This window comes from Pungitius pungitius, chromosome 14 (assembly GCF_949316345.1).
Source record: "Pungitius pungitius chromosome 14, fPunPun2.1, whole genome shotgun sequence".
Lineage (NCBI taxonomy): Eukaryota > Metazoa > Chordata > Actinopteri > Perciformes > Gasterosteidae > Pungitius > Pungitius pungitius.
The window spans coordinates 11,369,475-11,395,984 of record NC_084913.1 but is presented as its reverse complement, the minus strand read 5'-3'; the positions used below and the strand labels follow the sequence as shown (position 1 = coordinate 11,395,984).

Genomic DNA, 26,510 nt, shown 5'->3' with positions numbered 1-26,510 from the left:
GGTCCCATTAATAAAACAATACCAACACCTTCATCATTGGCTCCCATGCAGTTATCGTCTGCTTATGTCAAATAAATGCCAGTTATTTTCATGTTGGGTGTGTGATGTAAAGGAATCTAAATGTAAGAACATGCTGTGTTGCTCTTAGAACAGAGGATTTCTCATAAATAAAGCTGTTTATCTTCTTTGATTTACAGGTAGTATTTCATGGGAATATTGAACCAATCATGATCATTGCTATGAATTTCTACGGAATCGTTTCGGTAACAGAGCACAGGTGTTTTCAACAGGAGTGGTTCTTAACTGCACATGCATTTGGTACTGCTGCTGCTGCAGCCTGTCCTGACTCGCCTTGAAAAATAAAAATAATTACAGACTAACAAAAGTTTAAAAAATCTCATAAAATCAAAGAACATCAGTCAACATGGATACCACACATTGACATCTACAAATTCCGTAAAAATGCCCAACAATGTAGGTCTCACTTCATAAGAATCCAGAGAAAAACTTTCCTCTTGACAGAAGCAGGCAATTTACAGTCCACTTAAAAAGTTTGTCAAGAAAATCACTGGAACTGCCGGCAAACTGGAAACAAAACAAGCACTTTCAAACTGTATCTTCACATGGCAGCTTTGCCTCTGGCACCAATTGCATGCTAATTGCAAAATGTTGATTTCAATACCTTTGTTTACACTGTCTATCAAAGAATGCATTTCAGCACTCTGAAGAATGACGCAACAAGACTCATAAAAGTAGACAGGAGAGCTAGAAGGCCCATATTGGACTGCTGTACACCAACAGTAGTTTTAAAAGAACTAGCACCCTCTGCTGAGCAAAGAGGAGATGGCTTCTTTGAATGTGTGCGCTGATTGTCCCTTTCAGCCTCTGGTGTTTACCACTAGCATCATCATTTTACTCTGCAGCCTTTTAATCAAAGCCCCTCAGCAGTTAGCTGTATCTCCTGCCCCCCCCCCCCCCCGTGAACATTGCAGCTTGTCTTCAGACCTCACATCTGAGAACCAAGTCACAAAACACCTTTGAAAGAAAATATCATATCTGAGGGTTTGATCAGAACTGGATTGGTACATGCATTGTAGCACATTCATTAAAATCATGCACCACTGTCTTATTAGTGAAATTGTCACTGTACGGCACAGCAAAGACTGATGGCACGATTTTGTATTTGTTAAAAAATAAAGATCCTTAAGGATTGCTGCTTATAAACCACTCCTCCGGGAGCCTTTAAACGGCCGACAAAGCTTACAATCGAAGACCCAAGACGGAGCCAATCGCCTCTGTGTGATCATTTTAAACCAAGAGACGAACATTAGTTAGTGTCACCGTGAAAAATGTTACTGCCGCCTCCCCCCTGGTTACTTCTCGACATCCTCGCTGTCTCGTGAGCTTTTCCGACAGTCCAAAGAGTGGATTCCCAAAACCCAAAGTTCCCGTGTCCTTGTTTCTCATCTCTGCAGGTTGACTGCAGTCATAAATATTGTCCTCAAGTGCTACAACGTTCTCTTCTCCATACATCCCAAAACGCCAAACCCCGAAATAAAACTCTCACTACAGTTCAGTGTTTTCTCATTAGAACCAGATTGAAGGGATTTGTTGATGCCCAGCAGTCGGATCAATCCAGAGGAGACACTTGTTTTTAGGATTAAAGGCAATCTCTCTCCTATAATCCGACATTACACATGCGGCGACAACCATAATCCAAGAAATACATTTGGATGTGCAAGTGGCTGGCAGCTGCGGCGCGTCCTCTAAGTCCAAATCTCCGTTGGGACCATGGCCTCCTTCGTTCCAACCGAGGGCATGAGGTTCTGCTCAGACAGGAAGTCCAGAGGAAACTGCACCAGGAAGCCTCGGATCTTGCGCAGCTCCTCCTGAGCGCGGGTCGAGTCGGTCTGGGCCAAACCCGGTTTGGACTGGTACTGCTCCAGCTCGGACATGTTCCTCACCAGGGACGTTGGAAGGCAGCGAAACACCTGCAGAAAAAAAAACAAAAAACAAACGTAGGGCTGAAATCCGTCTGTCTTTGACCTCGGCGTCCGACTCTCTGGCCCTGGGGACGGCACTGGAGGTGAAGTATCTCATCAGCTATTGGACAGACTTCCATGATATTTGGCACGGATATCAGTTTTTTCATTGGTCCAAGTAGTCTTTGGTTAGGTTTTTAGTTTTGTCTTAATTCAATCTACCAGAATGATCCACCAGTTAAATGTTTTACCCGACTTCAGTGAATCCTTGAGTTGTTACCTGCTCACTCTATATTTATAATTTGTCTTAAAGCAATGACAATGACAAACACCATGTGACACATGTGGTCGTCAGCCTGATGGATTCATTTTTGTTCCTTTATACCTTCTCGTATATAGTGGCGTTGCGTCCAGCGGTGGTCATCCACACCTCCTTGTAGAAGCGATCACTGATGGGGTCGGACATGTCGATACTGGAGTCAGTGTGACCTCCGAGGACGGTTCTGTTTACAAAAGAGAGGATGAATCAGGAATGTAACACTTTCATCGTGAAACCTTTTCTCCATTTCACTTCCTCCGTGACTCAAACACACCGGAAGCACTCGAGGCGGAGCTGAAGCGCGTAGGGTCCAGCTTCGTACTCCTGTCCGTCCATTACTGCGGCGACCTTTTCAGAGTCCTCGACGATCACCGCCACCTCGCTGTCACGTTTGCCCAGCATGCTTCTGTCGTTGATGTTAGCGGAACCTGAAGCAAACGTGGCCGAACAAAGGATGAAACTAAACTCCTGATTTCGGAAGGAACCTTTTCACCACAGCAATACGTACTGGTAAATAAGTAACTAATTAAACAAAAAAAAGGACAAACAAAAATCTTCATCATTAAAGACTCAGCAAGGAAGCCCACAAAGAGATTAATAAAACAAAAAAAAGAAAAAAAAGAGTGTTCATGCAAATTTATAAATGTTACATTAATGCATATGGGCAAGCAGAGTATTTGGGAACAATTTTAAGCCTTTAGATCTGTTGAATGGTTTCGTCTCAGTCCCGTGAGAGTGAGTTGTGCCTTTTGGGCCAGCAGGTGGCGCCGCTGAGCTTTGTTACAGCAAACCACCACACGTTCAAACACATTTGTGTGGGCGTTGGTTGCTGCCCACATGGTGAAGGATCCACACTTGACATCTCCGTGGTGTCGAGCAGAGACGCCAGTCGCCGCCTCATTTTTAGCAGTTGGTGAGAACAACATAAGACGAGACACAGAGTGACAGAACGCGGCAGAGCGGACTGACCGATGATGACCGTGTTGTCGTCAGCGATGAGCATCTTGCTGTGCACGTAGATGAGCTCTGTCACCAGGCGTCCCTCCAGCTCAGTGTGAGTCCGCAGGCCGGCGAAGGAGATGTAGTTCATCCAATGGTCGTCCACTATGCAGGTGGGGGGGAGAGGGTAAACTAAGGACCCAATTTCCCCATTTATAAATGACCCCAGAAATTGGGAGTTGTTAAATGTAATCAGTGTACTTACTCTCCTTTTTCAGCTGGGAGATGATGGAGTACTCTCCTCTGATCATGGTTCTGAGGAGGCGGCAGATTAAGAGTCATCAGAGAGGATGTAACAATTGAACATCCGAGACTCGAACAAAATACAACTCCTCAGTATTTCTCCCGACTCCCAGCTGCGCTTCCTCAATTGCCCTCTCTTCCTCTTTGAAAAAAGGACGCCGTGGCTCACCTGTAGTTGAAGTGCATGACGGCCTGAATGGCGTTCCCGCCTCCTGTGGTGATATCCCCCTCAAAGCCGGGGAGCAGCGGGGTGACCACGTACACACGGTACTTCTTACCTTCCCTGAGAGCAAACGCATCAGTCACACGGAGCCGCACACTACCGGCTTGGAGGTGTGAAAAGCAGAAGCGAAAGGAAGCAGCCGCGTGTTGTGAAAGGAAAGGGAAGTACTTGTAAGCTCTAAGAATCCTCTCAATGATGGCGTCCCCGATCTTGTTGTAGACCGTCTTGTTGTCGGCACAGCTGATGAAGAACTGGTTCTGAAAGGACACGGCGTTGTTACAGTGACATCACTGACACAAGGGGACCTCATAGGAGGAGTTCACGGCGGTTTGGTTCACCTCGATGTAGATGTAGTGCTTGCTCTTAGCGATGACCTGGACGTAGGCACTGTGGATGGACTCCTCGTGGTACTTTATACCTGCAGACCAATCTGCTGCAGAGCGCAACACCTTGCCCACACAGTAAAGAATTATTATAGTAGCAATTCTAAAGAAGATCCATCCGTCTTGCAGCAATAAAAGCACGACAGCGAGTGGTACACATACACAACGTTTATAAATCATTAGTGGTTAGACAAATGGAGAAGTTGTATAAAGGGTTCACAGAGCTCACACAATTGTAAAGAAACCACTATTTATGAAACGGTCCTGACGAAACAAGAGCAGACTTTCCTTTTGTATCCAAACATGGATTGCGATTGCATGTTCATGCGCTTCCTTTAAAGCCAAGTGATCCACAGAGAGGTCGGTTCCCTTTGGCTGAAAACCTTGGAGTGTCAATCGCAAGTTCAAACCTTTGAAGTTATATAACGTTATGGCCTACGGAGAGAGTCCTTTAATGCGCACTCTTTTTCATCTTTCTCTAGCAGTGCTCTAGCAGATGGGTTGTGGAAAGAATTGTGGCAAAAGTGGGAGTTTATATGTTTTATATGTTCTGGTGTTTTCTCTGTAATGTTCCAGCCGTGGTTATTTTGAGGTATGGGGAATGGTTGGTTTTTACCCCACTTTCTCATTTTGTATAATTATAGGGAAAGAAAAAAAAACATTTTCCTCGATAGGTGGTTTAGGAGCACAGTTAAAATGGTACTTTTGGTGTGTCGAGCTCTCATACCTGCACTTTGGCATTGACACAGCCAGGAACCTGGTATCTGAGGTCATCGGCACTGGAGTGAGACTTGGGCAGCAGGAACGGGTAAGAGAGGGAGCGGTACTTTGGCTTCATGATCTGAAGGTATGAGAATGTGGGCATAGAGCGTAAATGTGGGGTTAGAAGAGGAATGTAAACGCGTGAAAGCAGGAAAAACACAATGAGAAAGCTGCTGATGCCACGGAAAGTGTGAGCATTTAAGTACTTTTTCCACTGTTCCAGCCAAAGAAAGTTTACCTAAGATTCAGACAGATTAGGGTCTATTATTCCATTCTTTAAAAGTAAGTAAAAGAATCAGGATTTTACACAGTTAAAATGAATACTGTTAAAATATTAACAGTTGCTATTCCGATTATGAATTTGCATTACAAACTAAGCAAAAAAACTAATTTTCTGCAAGTCCAAAAAGCGGTTGATTTGTGCGGAAATAGTCAAAGTTCACCTACAAACGAACGTTGTTCTACATCCCTGTGTGTGTGTGTGTGTGTGTGTTAATGTGCGTTGCAGAACCTTGGTGAAGTTCCAGCGCTGGATGAAGTGCCTGGCCACGTCCCGCGCTGCCCTGCCATGCACCACCGAGGCGATGTCATGCCAAGGCATTCTGGGAGTGGTGTACCTGTCGATGAAGTCTGCACAGAGCGGAGGAGGCAACAAGGGCCAAAGTGTGAGAAGGAGAGTGAACACAAACACTTAACCTCCATATTTGTCTTTTACATGGCCATCTGTTTCCATCCAACTCGGGGGGAAACCGCTCAGCGTAAGACCAAACTGATGCACGTTTCTGTGTGCGTGTGTTTGTATGAACCAGACCATCAAAAGGTTTCTCCAACTGGATCCAGTCCTTGTAGACAAAGTTGCAGTAATCCTTTCCATGCCAGAAGCGTGTGTTTCCCTGTAACTCTCCGACACCTGTCTTGAGGCTTTGCACTGAACCGCTCCCTACACACACACACACACACACACACACAGGTACATAAATATATATACACAGTATATATGTACAAAGGGAAAACTTTATGAAAAAAATGACAGTATTTAGCAATGTTCTTTCCAACTTTCCAATATACTATATATATATATTAGGGCTGTCAAATGATTAAAAATTTTAATCAAATTAATCAGAATTTTCAGTGGATTAATCATGATTAATCACCTGAAGCCTAACAATTTTTTCTTTCTGAAATGCATAATAAAGATAAATAACAGGACACAGATACATAATTATCATTATTATTATCATAATAATTATTTTTTACATAAATACATGTTATTGATATTTGATTTTTTAATTCATTCCAGAAAATAATCAAATCAATGTTATTTGATAAGTTAGACTGATTTCCCTGCTTGGCTCTAGAAGGGTCTCGAGCCTCTGCAGTTTATCCCACTCTGCTGTGAGTTTGTGCTCCTGATGGTCCAGGGCTGCGATGACCAGACATGACCAGACATGTCAACCCTCCCGATGTTTCAAAGCCCCTCCCGAAAATCTCCCGGACCGACCTTTCTCCCGATTTCCACCCGAACAACAATATTGCTGCACCACCCGTCACTGGGTGCGCCGTTTCAGACCGAACAATAATAAAAGTTACACCTTAAAGTCGAGCGCGGCGATTAGAACGACTGGCGCTGCAAAGAAATCCGCTACCACCCCCATTTCAGTGTGAAATATCCCCATACCTGGGAGGATTTACATCGCATTGGCTTCTCTTCCTCCGCATGTTTCAGAACAGTATTACGGGTCTCTCCGATGGTCTTTCCTCTATCTCAGCGCTGCTCTTTATTTATTTTTCTTAGCAAAGCTCTGCTGGGCGGAGCTTTTCTTCTTCTCTGTTCCGCTGCGCGAGAACCGGGGGGAGGGGGGGGGGGGGGGGGGGGTGCGGGTCTCTGGCGCAAACGACTTGCTGAACCTGACGGCCTGACGTATGCCTGCAGGTGGCAGTAATGTGTTGTATAGGATGAAGTGCATTCCCTAGGAGAAGAGGTTCTTTCCGGACCTGAATAATTTGTCACACTGCGCATGCGTGAAATGCGTCAAAAAAATTGACGTAATTAACAACAAACAGCTAATTAACGCCGTTAACGCGCTATTTTTGACAGCCCTAATATATATACATACATACTATACATATTCCGACTATTCTCTCTCTCTCTCTCTCTCTCTCTCTCTCTCTCTCATTCTACTCGTGCTCACACACCTGCACTGTCGACGCTGCTCACACTGTCTGCGTGCTGCAGCGCGTGTTTGTGCAGGTGTCTGTACAGGCTGAAGCGAGCCTTGCGGCTGCGTCCCATGCCCTTCAGCTTGGGCAGGTCCACCTGATCAGCGGACTGCGTCCCTCGTCCATTGCTCCTGGAGACGGCAGCGGCGGAGGTCGCGCCCTTGCTGGGCGGAGCGTCAGTGGAGCCAGCCTGGGGGGGTGAAAACAGAGCCGAGGTTCATTCAGCCGATACGTTTCAAGGCATTTTTCAATTTTATTGCATTATAGTGTTAGTTTTCTATTACATAGGTTACCGTTATTTATAAAATACATGGCAAAAATCAATTGGATCAATGACGGCAGGTTAAACACGATTAGGTGTTTGGGTGTATTGTTTGTTCTATGTTGTGTCTATGTTTCCCATTTCTAGTCACATGATATGATGAGTTTTATTTTAGGAACCTAGTGTAAAAACATCAATGCTAGAGGAAATGTTAACGTGACCCTACAGAACACTGGGACTATCACCTGGAAACTACCTTTTGAATATCCAGGTTTATAATGGGAACATTTTTGTAACCTCTTGAGCACTAAAAAAACAGTTTGGCCTAAAACTTATGTTTAATGAAGTTCTTCAAGGTCAACAGTGTCTGTGTAGTCGTGCAGGGACATATGACATCACAAGGCTCTGTGAAAGTATTTATATTCTGTATTCATGTGTACACCTGAGGCTACATGCAAGCAGACAGATGTATTGCCTTTATGTCTAACCTGCTCGAGGGCTACAGAGCGTGTCACACTGCCCACATCTGTGAGCCGGTGCTCTCTGTCGTCCCAGCGACCGTACGCCAGGTCGATCCCGCCCACGAAGGCCACCGATTGGTCAATGACGACAATCTTCTCGTGATGCGCCCACAGATAGACGGAGGAGGACACGTGATCTGGATGACGCATCACCTGAGACACGATCATATAAAATGCAGGAAACATGGACTCAGGAAAATCAAGTTTCAATGTACAATTGTGAGTGCAATTCACTGGTTTGGCAAAATCAATCAATCCACAATACTTTAGTTACCTTGATGTTGGGGTGCAGGCGTGAGAGGGTCCTCTTGCTGTAGCCTGAATTTATGCCCAGGGCGAGCTCCACCTCCTTGTACAACATCACAAAGATGCGCACTCCTTGTTGCTGCGGAGACAGAAAGGAAGAAAAATGAGAAGAAGAGCACATTTTGTGCCATTTAACACGTTTGTACAAATAATCAGAATCCAAAACACTGATGATTGTTACCTAATGTAATCAAAATGTTTTGAATGAGTCCGGCGTCTACAGTGCTAAATACTTGTGTGTTATTACTCTCCCCGTAATGCTGGTAAACTAATGCCTACTTACTGCTTTGCGTTTCAGGGTGCAGTCCAGCCTCCACCTGTTTCCCTCCACCACAGGTCTCTTCAGGAAGATCTCTGGACTCAGCCTGGGGAAAAGAGATTGACAGAACAGATACTAAGTTAAATAGACTTGACCAACTCTAACAGTTAGATTAACGGATTTCAGCTTTCACTCTTTACACCTCCCAACACATTTGACTTTTCAAGTGAAGGACTTGACACAAAGACATAGTCTTGTCAGTCATTCACGCCGGCACCCTCAGTTTGAACCCCTGCAATGCCATTGGCTCACATTACACCGGCTGAACCCTCATTGGTTGAGAGCGCAGTGATTACTGCCTTGGAAAAGAGGGAATTCAGTCACGCCACATTTGGCTCTGAGGGAAAATAACTATTATATTTGAAATTACACTTCCAGGATTATTAAAACTGTGTGAGCAGAGACAAAGAGTGTTTATATTCAATTATAAAAAAAACATCATAAAACAATATGAAAAGGAAAAAGCCGGTTATCAATATTCTATTTTATTTTCATCTTTGCCACACTGTTTGCAGCGTTCGTGAACCCTGCCTGACAACAGGGTTTAGATTGACCTTTTGTTTGTTTTGTGGATACAGTTTATCTTTCTTTCGAATCGGAGATTCTAGTGTTTCTTTCAGTAACCCATACACTTGGATTACATGGAGCAGGCGGGTTTAACAGCTATAAATCAATGTCCTTTGATTGGTCACATAATCAGTTCTCATGTGAGGAACAGAACCCCTTCAGTAAATAAAGAAAACAGGGAGAGACACAGGGGAGAGGGGTGGGGGGGGGAGTAATCGGATACTATGCGAGGAGAATCTCTCTGTCCCTGTATTTCTATTCTGGGTTAGGCTGTAATTACAGGCAGTAGCATTACCTGTCAGCGAGCCAAGACTTGTGGGCAAGTCAGATTGTAAAATGTAACAGCGCGTATTCCTCTGTTAGAGTGTCAAGTTGTCAGCTCGTCCTCTGGGAGGATGGCCTGTGTGTTTACCAATACTAAAACACGCCACCACAACCGCAATCTACTAAAGCGCCATCTGTGTGCCGCATGATTGCAGATTATTATGGTTCCAAATGGTGAGATACTTCCTGTATGTATACACGATTCTGCGATATGGCCTTTCTTGAAGCCACAATGACAACCTTACTCTGCTCTTGATTACTTTTGGGGAAATTATTGCCAAGAGTAGAGGGGGAAATGGAAGCACGGGAAAAATCAGCCAGGAAATTGGCATTCCACACAAAGCTTTTAAGACAAATACACAACAATGCAACAAGAAGGGCAATGGAGAAGAGTCACAGCAAGTCCTCATGGATGTGAACACTCACGGGCCTAAGTTAATCCCTTTACTTGTTCCTCCTGTGTAAAAAAAAAAAAAAAAACATCAAAATCTCTCTATAAAATAAAAGCATTATGCTTTTACCGTGTGTTCAACAATCGTTCTTGACAAATGAACAAAGAGAACTGACTCATCCCATGGACTTGGAGTTAAAGCAGGACGGCTACAACCCACGCAGCTATTTTGGGGCGTTCTTCAGTGCTGACAGCGGACGGATCGCGCTGAATCTTTTTGACATGATGCATTTTTACACCAGAGCCACATTGAAACTCACCACCAGTCAGTGATGAAGATTTCCTCTTTAGCCTCCTCCAAAGCATCAGCCACGTCCTCCATGTACGTCTTTCCATTCACATACCTGCAAAAAGACAGCTGCAGTCAATTGGGGAAACGGACGGAAGTCACATGTGCTCGTGTTGATACAAACACACATTAAACGCACGCACACGTAGCACTTTGTCAGACTTTCTTAAACTTGCAGGCCTGGGGCAACACCCATAGCTGTGTCATCATGACATAACTGTTTATGGTTCACTGTTTAACACTCTTTATTCCCCCCCCCCCATTCGCTCAAAGAACTGCAGCATGTTTTTCCTTCAGGTATAAAGACAACGCAATAACATGGTCACCAATGTGAGTCAACATTACAGAATGTGCCATCTGATGCCAAGAAAAGGCCTGAAAGATGGCAGAGAAGAGTTGGCTGCGTAGAGTCCTCTTGAATATTTCCATAGTTACCAGTGATAAGATAGAAGAGGGAGGCAAAGAAAAGAAAGTAAGGGCAACACTCAAGGCGCACATGTCTGAAACAAATCATGAACATAGTCTTAATGTTTTTACGTGCTTACAGCTTTTTTATAGCTTTTAGTCATTGATATATACCCATAATGCTGTCAAACTAGATAAATAAAACATTATTAAGCATTTGGTCAAATTAGATTATCCTTTATTAGTCCCAAAGCGTATCATACTATTATAATCTTTTTATAATGCATTATTTTCACTTCCATTGGTAATTATTTACTAAAAGGGAAACAATGCTTTGTTGTTTTTCAGTTGTTGTTTTTTATTTTTTTTATTTTCAGGGTACATATGACCACTACAATGTAACACTATTGTATTATATCAGTGATTATAATGATTTACTGTTGTGGAAATTCTAATACACTATGATCCTTGCAAGTCAATAAGTGACATTAAGTGTGTTTATACTTGAATGTGTAAATATCTTTTCTCTGCATAGTGCGTTTTTATTATTGGTTTCTCAAACAAGCAGCTTTTTGAAGATGATGAAATCCACCAAACTCAATAGGTAGACGTATTACTATATATCATGTAGATTTCCTATCTTGTAGTGTAGACCTGAAAAGCCACAATAAAAAAAAAAAAAGGGAAGTGGCCAATGTCGGGCTCCGAACCAAAAAAACGGAATGACTACTAATGCAACACATTGCTGTCCCTGTGTTGATGCTGCGTCGTGTGTACAGCCACGTAAGTTCCACCGGTGCACTCACCACTTGGCCGGGATGTTCTCCTGCTCCTGTGCAAACGACCCGCAGCGGTGATCCCGGAGGAAAGGCTTCCCGTGACTCCTCACGAAGCTCTCGATGCTCTGACCCCACCAGCGCGCGTGTCTGTAGCTGCTGCACTTAAACACCAGGGTCCTGCCGGGAGGATGCGAACAGATGCAGTTTAGTGTTAATTGCATCATTTTGGGGCTTCATGTCGCCATTAGCTTGACACGCAGCTAAACTTCTGAAAGAAGGCATTGTGTGTGTGTGGGTTTGTTTTTTTTCACACCAGATATCGGAGCTCCATAATCGTTCCTAAGATACAAGTTAAGCCCTGGATTGTGAATGCTGGAATGAGCTAAAGAAAACAATCAGCCCTGTCACAGCACATTCCTGACAGCTTTAGGCCGTTTGATGGGGATTTCCATGTTGGTCAGCAAAGGTGTGGTTTTTGTCATCCTGAATGATTTATTTATAGTAAACATGGGGTTTTCAACACAGAAGAATCAACAAATATTTTCAATAACAAAGCAATTTCTGGAGAGGATGCTCTCTGGGGATTGCAGGTTTTATATAATCAAAAACCTGATATTCAATATTCTGTTTATTATTTCATTCTTTTCCCTCATAGTGTGAATATATGGGATGATCAACTGATGTTGAATAACATTAGTTTCAGAATACATTATAAGGGTGTACACTAAATACACTGAGTATAAGCGTGACAACACCCATTTAAATCTGACCTGGAGAGGCTTTCAATCCGGACTCCATGTTTGTGCTCTGTGTCTTTGGAGTCCATCTTGATGCTGAACTCTTTATCCAACAGGAGGACAAAGGAGATAGCCCCCGAGTCTGGCTTCATGTACAGCAGGCACGAGTCCTTCACCACCAGCCAGCTGCAACACACACACACACACACACACACACCTCTCTATCATCAGAATGTATGATACGTGTGTCTCCGAGAAGGTGTGCACATTTTCATTTGTTGCTATGAAACATTTCTTATATTTCTTGATCCAAGGAAAGGGCGTAGGAAGATATTCATCATGGGGATTCAGACAGATGGGCAACGAGTTTTCGATGTGTGGGATTTTTTGTGTCGTCTACAGAAAAACACAAATTAAAAGTGTTCACATAATAATTTGGCTACGTTAAAGGGAATAAAAAATAAGAATTTTGAACCTGCTGTTATCCAGTTTTAAGACGTTTTGTTTTGGAAATGTCTGCACACAAGCACATATTTTAGAAGACAAAACCTTCTAAATACATATATTTACAAAATACTTTTTCCAGCACATAACCTTCATGTAGGCAATTCATTGTTGATGTTTCATGACGCCTGTTGATAATGACACTAGAGTTAAGTCGTGAAGGTCCGTGGGGGGGAGGATGAGGACATTTGGTTCACTCCCTTTACGTCTAGAGACATCAGGTGTATTCGTTGGTGCCCCCTCTGCATTTGTTTGGCAAATTAATGTTTAGAAAAGCATGGACAGCCACATGGTTTGGTTTTCAGAGCTAGTTAAGCAGGCCTAGTTTGGCAGGACCACATGTGTCTAATCATCATCAACGATGTTATTTTTTATTTGAAATAAAACCTGAGATTAAATACATTTTGGAAATTGTGTTACTTCCACTTTTGACTATTTCACATTCGCCTCTTGTCATATGTTTGTTCCTACTTCCCCCCCACCCCCCCCACCCCCCTCCAGACCAAAAGAAAAGCGGATGCAACACATGTGAAACGCAGCACCCGAGGCCAGAGGCAGCCACACACCGTTTAGACCAGCGGTAGCAGGCCTGGCTGTGACCACAGCAGTTCATGCCAGGAATACGATGTCCTCCTGAGCGCTTATAGATCATCCCTTCTCTGTAAGAGACAGAATAATATAACACAAATAGATTGTTAATGTAGACAATTCAAGAAAAGTGACATCCTGATCTTCCTACAGATGGGGGGGGTGAAAGAAGAGAAAAAACGCTCACAGTCCTTTGGGCCCCAAGTCATGAATGAATGACAGCTGGCTGATGTCAATGAACTCCATCTGAGAATAGGAAGACAGATAAGTAGAGGCTGTAGTGCATACTGAAGATAAGTACTGTACATACTGTAGATTACACATGTGAATGCAGCTGTTGACACACACCGTCCAGCTGGAGGTCATGTGACCTGGCCTAACTCAATATCATAGTTCTGAAATGATATTAATTATAAGCTTGAAGCTCAATATTAATATTGCAGAACATCATAGGCAGAATGCTATGGCTAACCCCACTATTTTAAGGACAATAATAATGATAACTGAAGTAGGGACAGTTTATATAATACGTTTTATGTGACTATACTGTCACATAAAACAAAATACACTAATTTGACACATTTCATTTACAGGAACAAATAAACATCTGTCAGTTTACACAGTATTTATCTGCAGGACATTTCACAGACTCAAAGCCTTTTCTGCCTTAGATAAGGAGTTTATTGAACGTATCAACATAACGCAGACGCTTGGCAGTGCTGTGTGTAAACAAACACGTTAATGATCCAAGTCAACACCCAACGTCTCACCGTGAGGTCGGAGCTTGGCAAAATGCCCAAAAACTCTTCCTATTCATACATCATATCGACGTGTACCTTGCATACCAAACATCTACAGTAGCTGACATGATATATGTAGCTCATATCTAGAGTCATTTAGAACACACACACACACACACACACACACACACACACACACACACACAATTAGCAGGAAATTGAGCTGGCAGCCATTATGTGGTGAGGTCACGGTTTGCGGCGCTTAGTACGATTACTCACAGTGTGGTGGTATTTGCGGTACATTGCCATCCTCAGCAGCTTGTTCAAATAGTCTTCTAATTGTCTCTGTAGAAAACACACACACTATGTTTGGCCACTGTGAGTATTTTTATTATAAAATCCAAGCATATACACACTTGCATGCACACAGTCAGAGAGAGTCCAGGTAAGGAGTTAAGTGTCATGGCAACAGGCGAGTGCTCCGGCACGGCTCCTTGCCATAAAAGTTAGGATAAATCAGGAGTGAATGAAACAAAAACAAAGCGAGGGGCAGAAAGGCTGCAGGCAGTAGTTGGGACGTACCCTCCTGCTGGAGACCTGCTCGTCCCGCACCAGCTCGTCCCCTACCCCCCTCGGCAGGGAGGGCATCTCCCTCACCTCGCTCTTCCTCACCGTCCTTCTCCTCACCGTGTGGCTGTGCGGAAACGGGAAAGGAGGGAATTGAAAGGTTAAAATGAAATGTCCAAGCTCTTCCAGAGAATCATGTCAAAAACATTGAGCTCAAAAAAGGTTTGTTTCGGTTTCCCCATTGATTTTTGTAACAGCACCAGTCGCTGCTCGGTTATTAACACACGCAGTGCATTTTCCGAGCGTGCTTCCCTGCCAACAGATGTTTACACAGACGACTGGAAACGCCTCAATAAATTGACGTTTTGCTAAATGACTCACTGTTTTTACCAAGAACCCAGGCCAAAAAACATCACCATTATGTAAGGGTGACGATCCAATATGCATCCCTTCCAATAACACCATTAGGTCAAGATCACAGACAGCATTCAAGTGTGTACATTGCTAAAGGATAAGAGAGGGAGGGACAGAAAAGGGGAGGGGGGCGGGGGGGTTAATAGACAAAAACAAAAAGGGGCATTAATAGGCTACATGAAGCTAAAGCCAGGAGGCCATTCCCTTAGCTTTACATTACGAGCCCGAGCAAGCGAAAACAGCTCTGCCCACTGACAGACTTCCCCCGCGTCCTATTTCTTTAGTCTCAACACAAAGTGTACACCAAGTTGCGTGTGAAGGGGTAATTAAGTGCCAGAACCGTTTTTGAGTGCAGTCATCCTGGTCGCCTGGCAACTGTTGTTGAACGGGTAACACAGGAACCATGTGCTGTTCCTGTGTTACCCGTTCAAATTAAAGAGTTTAGTCATAAATATATATATATATATCACACACACAAAAATATGTAGGTACTTCTATATAAGTACAGTATCAAGTAGCAAGCAAGTTTCTTTAACTTTAGAAGGAGACTGTTTCCCCTTATTCCCACTATTTAAACCAAGCTTAAAATCTTCTGTTTCTAGCTTCAAACTTAGACTAGAGCAGTGTTGATCTCCTCATCCAACTAAAAGCCAATTATTGAATCTCCCTAAGGCAAAAGGTTACTTTGTGTGTGTGCTTATATTACTCCAGCTCTTCACAAAGTAATTTAGTAATTATGGAAACGAGCGCGTGGGTTTTCCAAAAGGTCAATGCGATGTGGCGATGTGGCGATCCATCGAAGCTTGTGCACGTCAGTGTGAATCCGTGTGGAGGCACCAACCTGCGCGATGGCAGCGGTATCCTCATGAAGGTCTTGTAGGTTCTCAGCTCTCTGTGCAGCTCCATGAAGTGTTTCTCCTTCCTCTTGACCACCCAGGTGAACTCGCCGTGCTTCAGCTCGATCTTAAACACGGCCGGCAGAGACTGCAGGGACACACACGGATCAGTGTTATACGCTATATCATTGCAAACATCATCCTCAGTCATTATATTTGCGTTAGAAATGGTCATTTAAGATGCAAACATTTTTTTTATTTATTTAAACACATGAAGAAGTGAGACAACTTATTATGGGGATTTGCAACAACATTAAAGAGTTAATTGATGCTTTGACCCACAGCAACTCATCATTAACATCCTACCCCTAGATTTTCCAAAATAAAAGACAACCAAGGATACGGAGTGATCATTTCTGATGATTTGCTAAAGCATTGGCATGGACATTGTGTGCGCCGTACCTTGTTGACACTCCTCTGGTGCGACTGGTTGAAGCGGTCCTGTGCGGTGGTGAATCTCTCCACCTCCTGTATCCGGGCAGTAATGGGCACGGTGGGCAGGTAGACCTTGGCCTCGGCCTCTTTGAAGCCCACTGTGGCGTACACCGCTGAGAACGGGATGCGACAGTCCCCTAGGAGGAGGAGGAGGAGGAGGAGGAGGAGGAGAGGCGGGTTTGTTCATTGCTTTGTCCGTGTGGTGCCCGTAGGCGTTGTTCAGGCTTCGTAGGAGCGAGTGGGAGGCAGCGCCCAAAACTTGGCCTCTGCTCAAGATGTTTTACTTTGCGGCGTGAGGGCCAGCGCTTGGGTTCATGCTCCGGTAAAGTTTCTGAGATCTAAATGATTTAAAGGAAAAATCCACCCTCACACTCTGGCATGGTTAAGATTCCAGTTGAAATTTTTCCAACAGTTTCTCTTTTTTTTTTTCTCAATTTTCCACACTGACATTTGAGGGTTTTTTTCCATTAGCCTGGAGTTCCTACATTGTTTCTATATTTAATTTGTTGGGCTTACTTGGTCACATAAGACTGCCTCAGGTTCATAGTCGCTGCTATATCAAATTCTTGGTAAATTTGATCTTTTAGGATTTTTGGATCATCTGGAATGATGGATTTATTGATTATTTGAGAAATAAAACAAAGCCAAACCTAAGTTTCCATCACAGTCGTTCTCCTCAGCCTCCCCCATGTCCAGCTCCCTGGTGTCCAGGCTCTCCACGAGGTCGGCCATGGTGATGCCGTCGGCTGCGTCCGCGGCTGCTGAGCCGCCACACACCTCAGAGTTAACCAGGTTCAGACTACTCGTAGTTGGTGGTGCTTTACCCAGCATGCTCAGCAGTTAGACCCCTGAGCAGGGCAAGCCTGGAGGAAAAGAGAGAATAAAAAATAAAAAAAACATAAGCTTTGGAATAAAAAGGGATATTTTAGACTGCGTGGGTTTGCATGACTTTGTCCATGTTTGTGCACGTACACGACCACCAAGAGGCATTCGATGTTCTACTGTAAGAGTCCCTGAAGGACCACAAATATGCTTCAAGAAACATATCCGCTACTACGCATGTAGATACAGCTGCAGCAGGTCCAAAGGTCACATCTGACCACGACAAAATACGCTCTGAGCAGACATTCTGGTTCTGGAGTTAACTCGTCCGTTATCAGGACAAAGTGTGTGTCGATCGCATTCCCTCCAGTCATTGATTTTTCTGGATTAAAATTAATTTAGTAATCTGTGAAATAATGTTTCACAAAGCTGACACAAAAAAAATCACATTTGCTTATTTCTTTGCGTTTTGCTTTCTTCTGAGAATTAGTTGTGTAGTCTAAGAAAGGTCATAAGGGACTTAATCATTACTGTAAATAAAAGGATAACGACCCCAATCAGAATCAGCTTTATTGGCCAACAAAGAGAAATTAAAAAAAAAAGGTTTTCAATGCCTGACAACTTATTTGGGCACCTGTAGAGTGGCACTGGCATGAGAGTGTTCTCCCAGTGAGGGAGGCTAAAACCATTCATTTAGCTTCCAAGCAGCACAAATGACATCATCTAAATCTTCAGAAGTCCTTTAATGAATCATTAAATGAAGACACACTTTCCTCAAACCCAATCTCCCCTGTAAAGTGTTTATAAATTGCATTGATCAACATAGCTGATAAAAGAGAGGAACTCACCACTTGTGTCTGTGGCTTCAGAGACATTCCTACTTCAATCCAGTTAATGACAAACTGACTTTCTGACTAACTTTCATTGTTTATTACTGACAATTCATACATTTGGAAAGATTTATGAATCACCTGGTCCCATCCTGATCCTATAATAATGATGCAGCCACTGCAAACACCACATTGCTATTCCTTTCTCATAGAAGATACTGGTTAAAAACAGCTCAATGTTATTGACTTTATACTTTGTATATTATTCAATTACGACGTAGATGAACGTGAACTTAGCTGAACTTAATCAATTACGAACACCTTAAATAATTCAGTCAAAATCAGTCAATGTTTGATAGAAAAGTTAACAATAATGACAAAGAGCTTTTTTGTCACTTGTCAATTTTTACACAACAAAGGCCTAAAACAAACAATTTACCACATATAGATTAAAGTATATTTTTTAAAGATAATAACAATGACTTCATCCATATTAGGATACACTAGATTAGAAGTATTAGATAAAAATAAGGTGTTGCTGTGAAACGCAGAAGTTACTGTGACCATTTACACACACCCACACATATAATTTTTTTTTTTTTAAACGTACACACACACACACACACACACGCACACACACACACACACACACGAGCTATATCCCCCCCCTACGGGAGTCCAGACACTGGTGATGGTGGTAGAGAATAAGTTGCTCCAATATCCTGATGTGCCAGGTACTGCTGTAGATTGGAGGTGTCGGGGGTGGTGGCGGGTCGCCTTTGGTGCGCGCTGCAATGACAACTGACAGCAGAGAGAGGGAGAACAGTCTTTTAACGTTTGCCAACACTGATGCAATTGGTTTAAGGTAACCCACATCACCCACGTCTGGTTGGCTGGTACTACCTGACCCCGCCCCTAATCAGCTGGCCGTGTGCCCCCATGGAGAGAGGAAGCCTACCCGGGAATGGCAACGCCTGTCCAGTCTTCTAAGCTCCATATTGTATATTTGAATCACATTCATGTCAGGTTTGCCAATGTTGAGCAAATGAATATGAACGTTCTAGTTTTACTATTGCCTCACAGATAAGCAACACAGGTTTCATTTTGTATAGCAAGCACTTCTTCAGATGCTAAAAACCTGTGAAACCTGTTTGCAATATGAGCTTGCTTCACTCCTGCCCCAACTTCAGCTTTTTCCCCTAAGCCTTCATCTGTCAAATACTGTGGCGGCTGCAAGCAGCCAGACCGCCCACCTGTCATGGTGAAGGTGCGGTTTCTCCATTGTTGACGATGACGCCAGACACCGACACATTAGTTTGGCAGACTCTATATTTGTCAGATCAAGTGCACGCAATCAATCTGACAGAAGAAGAAGAAAGCTTGATAAAAGTGTTTTGCAGCTGACCATCCTGGTAGCAACAGACTGGGTAGAGCTGCATCACAGCTCTTCCCTAAGTAGATTAGGGGTTAATTGGACAATTCCATAATGCAACAGCAAGAAGGGAACTACAGAGGAGGAATGTCTTCACCCCCCTGCAATTAACTATGGACTGCCAGCACAGTGTGTAACGAGCACTTCGTTAGCTGGAGCGTCCCTTATCAGTGGAACGCTCACTCAACACTCACCACCCCCCCCACACACACACACACACTTTTCCTGCTCTCCCTGCGGAGACAGGATGCAGCAGGGTCATGTGGAACAAAAGTGCTTCAGCTACAATACATCTTTACCGGCAAGAAATAAAACACCCACCAAGAAATTCTCACCAACACAAAACACCACCAAACAGTATGCTGAGTCATCCAAGACTACTAACAGACCTCCTTCTGTAGAAAAGCATAAAACACTGGGGGGAGACGCATGAAGGAGAGAAATCCAGCAGTTCGGTCAACAGAAGAAACACTGAAAAGTGATTTCATTAAAAGGTTGGTTTTAGTAGATTGTTTGTGCTCTATAATGTTGAACGGCCTTCATTCTAATTGCTTTGACACAAGTGCTGTGTACTGTATTTCAACTTAGTACTAAAACACACAGCAGGGAGCGGCGTGCTGCCTGATCCCAGCTCAGTCATCCCAATGGTATTTCATAATATGAACAGATTAGCATGATGCAATTCAAAATGTTCCCATCTCCAGCACTGATTAAAGCAGACAGAAAGGAGTCACTGAATAAATAAACGCCCTCGAAAACTGGCAATGTACAGCGATGGCGGTCTCACAGGTCTGAGGTGGAACAATCAGAAGCATTGTCACGGGTCTTGCATGAACTTGTCACTATAACCACTTAAAAGGAGAACAGCTGACACAGAAAGTGTCTGTTTTTTCTTTTTGGTGTGCAGTCAACAGGGAGGAGCAGCACTAAGGGATGACGTTTTGGTGATCCATTCAAATTCTGGACCGTTGCCGTGGGAACAAAACACACAAACAAACAGAAGTTTCATCCGGTTCTAAGGTGGAGGAAAAAGACATCTGGCTTTATGGCCTTTAAAGAGGAATATTTTACCCAAATTACTGTTTGGTTCATTAATTACGGACCCAACATTGTTTGTTGTTGCATGTGATTCCCATTAAATGCAGCTCCCGTTTACTACTTCAAATCAAGACCTCTCTCTGTTTTTTGGATAATTCGTTCCAATACATTACCATATAAATGGTCATGTGGAGTAGGGAATGTATTCCTGTAAGGACTCGCACGACATCTCCCAAAACATCCACCATATAAAATTAAAAATGATCTGACCTGATCTGGTCAGTAACTCGTGAACACGCCCAGTGAAGGATACAGTTTGATTCCTCCATCCCTCTGAACAAAATCCAACACGTTCACACAGAGCATGTGGGCACCTCTCCATTTCCTGTTGTCTCAGCAGTTCCTCCATTTGTTCCTGTTATTATTTTTACTGAATTTTTAATAATTGAAAAAACAGCGTTTTTTTCACATTTCTAAGCAGAGTTTGACCGATGTGTGAAAGGCAGCGGCACAAAGCTGCGAATGGTGTGTCAACCAAGTCAGTCCCTCTGCAAAGTGTATATAGAAAATAGAGCGCACAATCTCGAAAGACAATTCAAACGATATCAATGCAATCACACCCAGACTATTTGGGGAGTGACAAATCACCATCACGTAACCAGAAGCCTCCTTTCTTAGTAGCCACATTTAGCAAGCTTGTTGTCAACAGTAGGATCCCAGTTTGACCCATGTCCCATGTTTTGAAAAGCACGAGGACCAGTGTTGAGGCTGCAGAACAGTTCTATTGCTACAACAACAAACAGGCCAAACTAAATATGAAGCTAACAGCCGTAGGATGGTAAAATGGACTGAACGACAACACGCATTTCCAAATATGAAAAGAGCTCTCTCCAATAAACCCTTATGCATGTCGACCTGGCTGTCACACCTCTTAGTTCGGGGACTTATTAGTTACACAACACAAGCTTAATGCTTTAGTTTTGTATTGGCAGTTCTGAGGTTTCCAGATCTTAATTATTATAACACTTTCATTCAACCTTCCTGTGTCAATGACACTGCAAACGCCTCCAAGTTAAGTCACTCATACAGAGACATCGCATTTTGCCCTTTTATCTTTGCTCACAACTTGCTAACAACTGAAAGAATATCAAATGTGAATACATGCAACTTGGGTATTGTAGGATTTTAAAAAATAAATTGACGACCAGTAAAAGTATGCGATCACGATCAACTGCTAGTGACACATCTTTGCATTTTTATTTATTCTTCAAGGAAAAAGACAAGCACCACGGACAAGAAGTTCCCAACCAGGAAAGATTGGGAGGAGGAGGAGATATGAAAAGACAACTGTGTTTTGGAGTATCCGACAAAACGTTGACAAAGCAATGGAATTAAGGCTACGGGGGATTTCATGAGATTACAACGAAGAAGGACTACAACCAAAGCAGGTCATTGAAGTAGCGTTGTGAGTGGCTGCTTCCCACGTGCTTTTGATGTAACGCACGCACTGACATGGCTAGAGGTCCAGGTTTGTGGTGAGCGGATGAGGACAGTAGGTAAGTTTGGGGTACCCTGTACATTTGTGCATCACGCAGGTACTGAGAAACTTTAGGTTATCGGTTGGTGCTCTCTCTGTATGTTGGGTGGACGTCATTAGAGAAGTAAGGGATATTATACTTATTTTGTTAAGCCTGTGTAAATACATCTTATTTGAAACCGTTACTCCTACTTTTGTCTTTCCACGTATTCTTTGACTGTCCTGTGACCACCCCCCACCCCCTCCCCCCAAGCCATCTACATATAACAGATTGGAAATGTTATATTTAGTTTAATGGGATTTTTACCAATGGCATTGAAATAAACAACGGCAATTTCTTGTTTTCTTGTGGGAATGCATCCAAACTTGGAAATAGCCCCATGCTTGACCCACATAGAAGTTGACTGCCTGGTGTGCGGTTTGAACGTCTGCAGGGGAAGTTTCCCATTTCAAAGCGTTGCATGAATGTACATATGTGGAAAAGCAGTGGTCACTAACAGGTAGCACTGCTACCGTATGCAACCTGATGGAAGAGCAGAGGGTTATCTCTCTCCTCCATTGCAACATTACACTGCCCACTTCCTGCTTCCTGTCATGTTGTCATGGCGATAGCTTCAACAGCCAAAGAGCCGCTCTCTATATAAATATCAACAGACACTGCCGAGGGTCCGCCTCGCTCTCCATGTGCTAACATTCCTCTTAAATGTCAGTTGGTGGGAATCGATGGATTGATGAAGAAATAAGACTGTTGAGTGGGAGACGAACTATGGAGGTTTAAAGAGAGAGAAATAAATTAATGAAAAATCTGACACATGGAACATTAAGTTCCTCACGCTGAGTCATTAAGAATAAATTGGTAGAAACCTTTTATTAATTCAAAAATCAAATCCATTACTGAGTGATATCTGGATCAAATCACTTTCAGAACGAGCTGAGAGACATGGTCCCACTTTCTAATCAGGTTTATGGGATCAAATGAGTGGTTTTACTGATATAAAATCTATAATACCACAAGGTAAACATGGCAATGAAGACGAGGCCCCATCTACTCACAACCAGGGGCTGTAGATTTTGTTTTTCTATCAGTTGTTATTGTCCATAAGTTTAGACAGGAATGTCTTGTAAAAGTGGAAGGCTCCTGCATGCTGTCGTGTAGTGTTATCTGGAGCGGGCTCAATGACGCTGATGCGTGACGAGTCAGACTGGTGGGAACTCGCCATGCCCGGGCTGCTCCTCGGAGTGGAGTTTAGCTCTCTGCGTGGGACCTAAATCCTGAATGCGTTGAACTATTGGAAAATATTGGTTTTGTCCTCAGCCAGAACGAGGTGGAGAAGGTTTGTGGTTCCAGTAAATGCTAAAAACAGAAAGAGTTTGCTGTGCTGCTTTGAGGCGTTATTCTCTCACTCAAGAGGAAATTACACATTCCATGTGCGTGTCTTTTGCTTTTTATCTCCCTGTTGGGGATCAAGGTTTTGGAACATAACACAACTTGCATTCAACTCATAAAAACGTGGTTTGTTTTGTCAATTTTCTTGGCTAAAGAGAAACAATGAGGTTGTAAATTGCAGCTGCCAACGTAGTTATTTTGGCAACAGCAGCAGTAAACCATTTTATACAATCAATCATCCTGTGGGACTATTGAACCCATTCTGAACGCAAAACTTATCAAGCCAAATGTCAGATTTTGGTCTTTCAGAGGGGAAAAAGAAAATCACTGGCTCACATTCAATTAGACGTGACAGGAAAGTAAAGGCAACAAATACTTCATCAAAGGGGTGGAATGCAATCCATGAAACAGTAGAAGCAGACTTTCCCTTTTTAGGTGTAAATGACCACAGACTCATTTTCACTTTAGTAACTGCTTTGGGGATATTTGATATCTCCTGTACATGCATTTTGGGATTGATCAAACGGTATGTAATATGATCTTATGAGTATCAAAAACATCTTGATATTGTTGTTATAGATCCTCATCTGTAACCAGTCTTTAACGGCCGCACTGCTCTCACTGCTCCCTGTTGCATCTTAACCAGACTTCTTTAGCAGCTTAATTATTCCATCCTTATCGGTGTATTCAGCATTTTTTTTTTGTCATGGCTGTGTCAAGAATTGAACCCTGCGGGTCTGCTGCCAGTTCACGTGGCAGCTGAAACTCCTGCTTTTTTTCCCCTCTACACAAAGTTTTCTTGCCATTTGAGTTTGAAAACGTGTCACATTGTTGAGGACACTGGAGGCGGGCCGAGCATCTACAGTGCAGCATGTCCAGCTGAGCCACTGTTACCGATTGGGCCCACAAAATAATTCACCTTTTGAAATGCATCATCTATTCCTGGATGCAGGATTATAAGCTTGACATTTGAAAAGTACTGGCAAACACACGAACGATTTAAATCCACGTCCAATTTGAGTAATGGACTACCACTCGCGCTAAACTTATTACAATAGAAGGTAACACAAACCTTGCTTGGCATTCACACTTTGAGTGGTGCCAAGCTCCCCATGGTGCAGATGGTACAAAGAAAGAGAGCCAGAGGATGGAGGGAGGGGGGGTGGGGGGAGGGGGGGGTGGGAGAAGCAACAAGAGAGGTCTGTAACACCTCTCTGTCGCTGCCTACACTAAAGCTGCCTATTATCTAATCCTTCACACCATAGATGATGGAGGATGGTGTTGGGAGTGGTCAGAGATGCGGAGGGAGAAGCGAGACATACAGTGGATGCCAGAAAACGAGAGGCCACAAATCCTCATGGCCGGAGTGGCGTTCTGCCAGCGCTAACACAAGGCGTCATTGTACTGAAGGAGGGATGGATCTCGCTCTCTCTCTCTGCCAGAGGCTGGGGAATGACTAATGACCGAACTAGAAACGTGTGCCCCGACCACTGAAGTGACTCCCTCACCATGATTACCGGGATGGGACAGAAGGCACGCAGGAGATTTGGGCTTTTGACCGGTTCAGTCAAATGATCTCCAGTCGTGTGTCAGCATTTCCCCCGGTTGTTGTTGAGAGGAGGCCTGAGATCAGGGTGATAAATCAAATCAAAATATAACTTTAGGTTGGTTTGAAGTAACCCTTTACAGTTTTCCTTAAAAAAAATTCTTCAGCTTCACAGGACATTCACGCGTGTGTCTGGTGCATCAAGATGGGCCAAGTGTCACATGGCACAGCCATGTTTCATCTCGATAACTCCCATCTATTTTTTTGCATCTTATGGTCCGTCTTCTTTGGGTAATCGCTGCGGTCGATAGAACTTCCACTGGATTCTAAATCTGCGAGGGACCACTGAGAAAGTGTGTGTCGACACACACACACACACACACCCTTCCAGTACCAGTTACAAAGAGTGTTTAAAACATCCATAAATCATTTCCACCACATGGAAACTTCACCACACGGTATGCCAGCCTGTAGTGGTCCACATCAGCTACACACTTACAGTGTTCCACATCAGCCGGCCGCGCTAGAAATAGTTCATATCTTTCCTGAGTGGAAGAGAAGCAGTGCAAAAAGGTGAACCTCTGGCCTCATAAATGTCTTTGTCGGGGACTGAAATTCTCACACCGTCAAGATTAATAATTAATATGTACACGGAGCAAGATGGGATCCCATGGTACAGATAAGGACTGACACACACACACACACACACACACGCCTCAGCCAGGAAAAACAGAACCAGAGTGTGTGTGTGTGTGTGTGTGTGTGTGTGTGTGTGTGTGTGTGTGTGTGTGTGTGTGTGTGAGAGGGAGCTGGCACCACAACGTAGAAAAGGTTTAAGGTCATCCTTGTGTTACTGCCTGTGGCTCAGGAAGACTTCTGCATGCGAGAGGTCAGTAGCACGTGTGTTCAGCTGCAAAGGGAGCGGAAGTAAAGAGAGAAGACAGGAGAGTGGAATGGAAGGGGGGGGGGGGTATTGTGTGTGTGTGTGTGTGTGGGGGGGGGGGGGGGGGGGGGGGGGGGGCAGAGAAAGAAAAGCAGAAATCTCTCCAGTGCTCCCATGACATTCCATCTGCAGAAACCAAATTCAACAACAGGGTGTCGGAAAGAAGAGGGCACACACACACACACACACACACACCTGTGCAATATTACACAGCAGGTCACACACAACTTGATGCAATATTGCATGAATAAAAATAAACACCATCCGCTGGAGGACCATGGAACTCATCTGCACCTCGCCATGTTGAGTACATATTTGCTATGACCCCCATGGGTCAAACACGCAGGAGCAGTGAGCATGAGGGCCAACTCAAAACACGCCACGTCCTTCTGCACGATCTCACTGACAGCCCACGCACAACGAGTGTTACTGAGGGTAAGGTCCCAGACGCAAATAGCAGCAGACACAGAGACGAGAGGAGGGAGGCATCACCAACCTGCTCTCTGTGAGGCCGTGAAGCCCGCATGTCGGCCAGTGACGTCGATCCACTCGTGTTCACTGACGGGACGCGACACTTAAGAGGCAAACTCGTTTCTGAGCGGACAAAGGAGCCTTCAGCTGCCGGGGACACGCAGCCCGGCTCTCCTTCTGCTCGGGAACTCGGTAACTATCGCTGAGAACAACTAACAGGGAGACAGTCCGACTCCTCGGGAAGGGAGGGGTCTGTGAAACTCTGGACC

At 43.8% G+C, this 26,510-nt stretch overlaps 1 protein-coding gene across 1 annotated transcript; it reads right to left on the bottom strand.

Annotated features, from left to right (window-relative positions):
• Nucleotides 1-970: 970 nt before the first annotated feature.
• Nucleotides 971-26,469, bottom strand: pld1a (phospholipase D1a). Its single transcript, XM_037486102.2, has 26 exons — nucleotides 26,267-26,469; nucleotides 16,886-17,098; nucleotides 16,203-16,372; nucleotides 15,746-15,888; nucleotides 14,506-14,617; nucleotides 14,203-14,268; nucleotides 13,371-13,429; nucleotides 13,162-13,254; nucleotides 12,125-12,277; nucleotides 11,382-11,531; nucleotides 10,142-10,225; nucleotides 8,504-8,585; nucleotides 8,189-8,299; nucleotides 7,882-8,067; nucleotides 7,108-7,321; nucleotides 5,723-5,851; nucleotides 5,423-5,541; nucleotides 4,877-4,990; nucleotides 4,105-4,215; nucleotides 3,935-4,023; nucleotides 3,713-3,826; nucleotides 3,506-3,555; nucleotides 3,271-3,405; nucleotides 2,576-2,729; nucleotides 2,368-2,485; nucleotides 971-1,991 (listed from the first exon to the last, which is right to left on the bottom strand). Exons 2-26 carry the CDS (start codon nucleotides 17,064-17,066, stop codon nucleotides 1,767-1,769), a joined length of 3,162 nt encoding a protein of 1,053 aa, XP_037341999.2. The 5' UTR covers nucleotides 17,067-17,098; nucleotides 26,267-26,469; the 3' UTR covers nucleotides 971-1,766.
• Nucleotides 26,470-26,510: the final 41 nt, after the last annotated feature.

Excerpts from the sequence above, each read along its gene's own strand:
- pld1a (XM_037486102.2), bottom strand. The coding sequence starts at position 17,066 with ATGCTGGGTAAAGCACCACCAACTACGAGTAGTCTGAACCTGGTTAAC. Across the intron at positions 16,373-16,885 it reads CGACTGTGATGGAAACTTAG|GGGACTGTCGCATCCCGTTC; the intron begins GTTTGGCTTTGT and ends TCCTCCTCCTAG. Across the intron at positions 12,278-13,161 it reads TGCTACCGCTGGTCTAAACG|CTGGCTGGTGGTGAAGGACT; the intron begins GTGTGTGGCTGC and ends TGTGTGTTGCAG.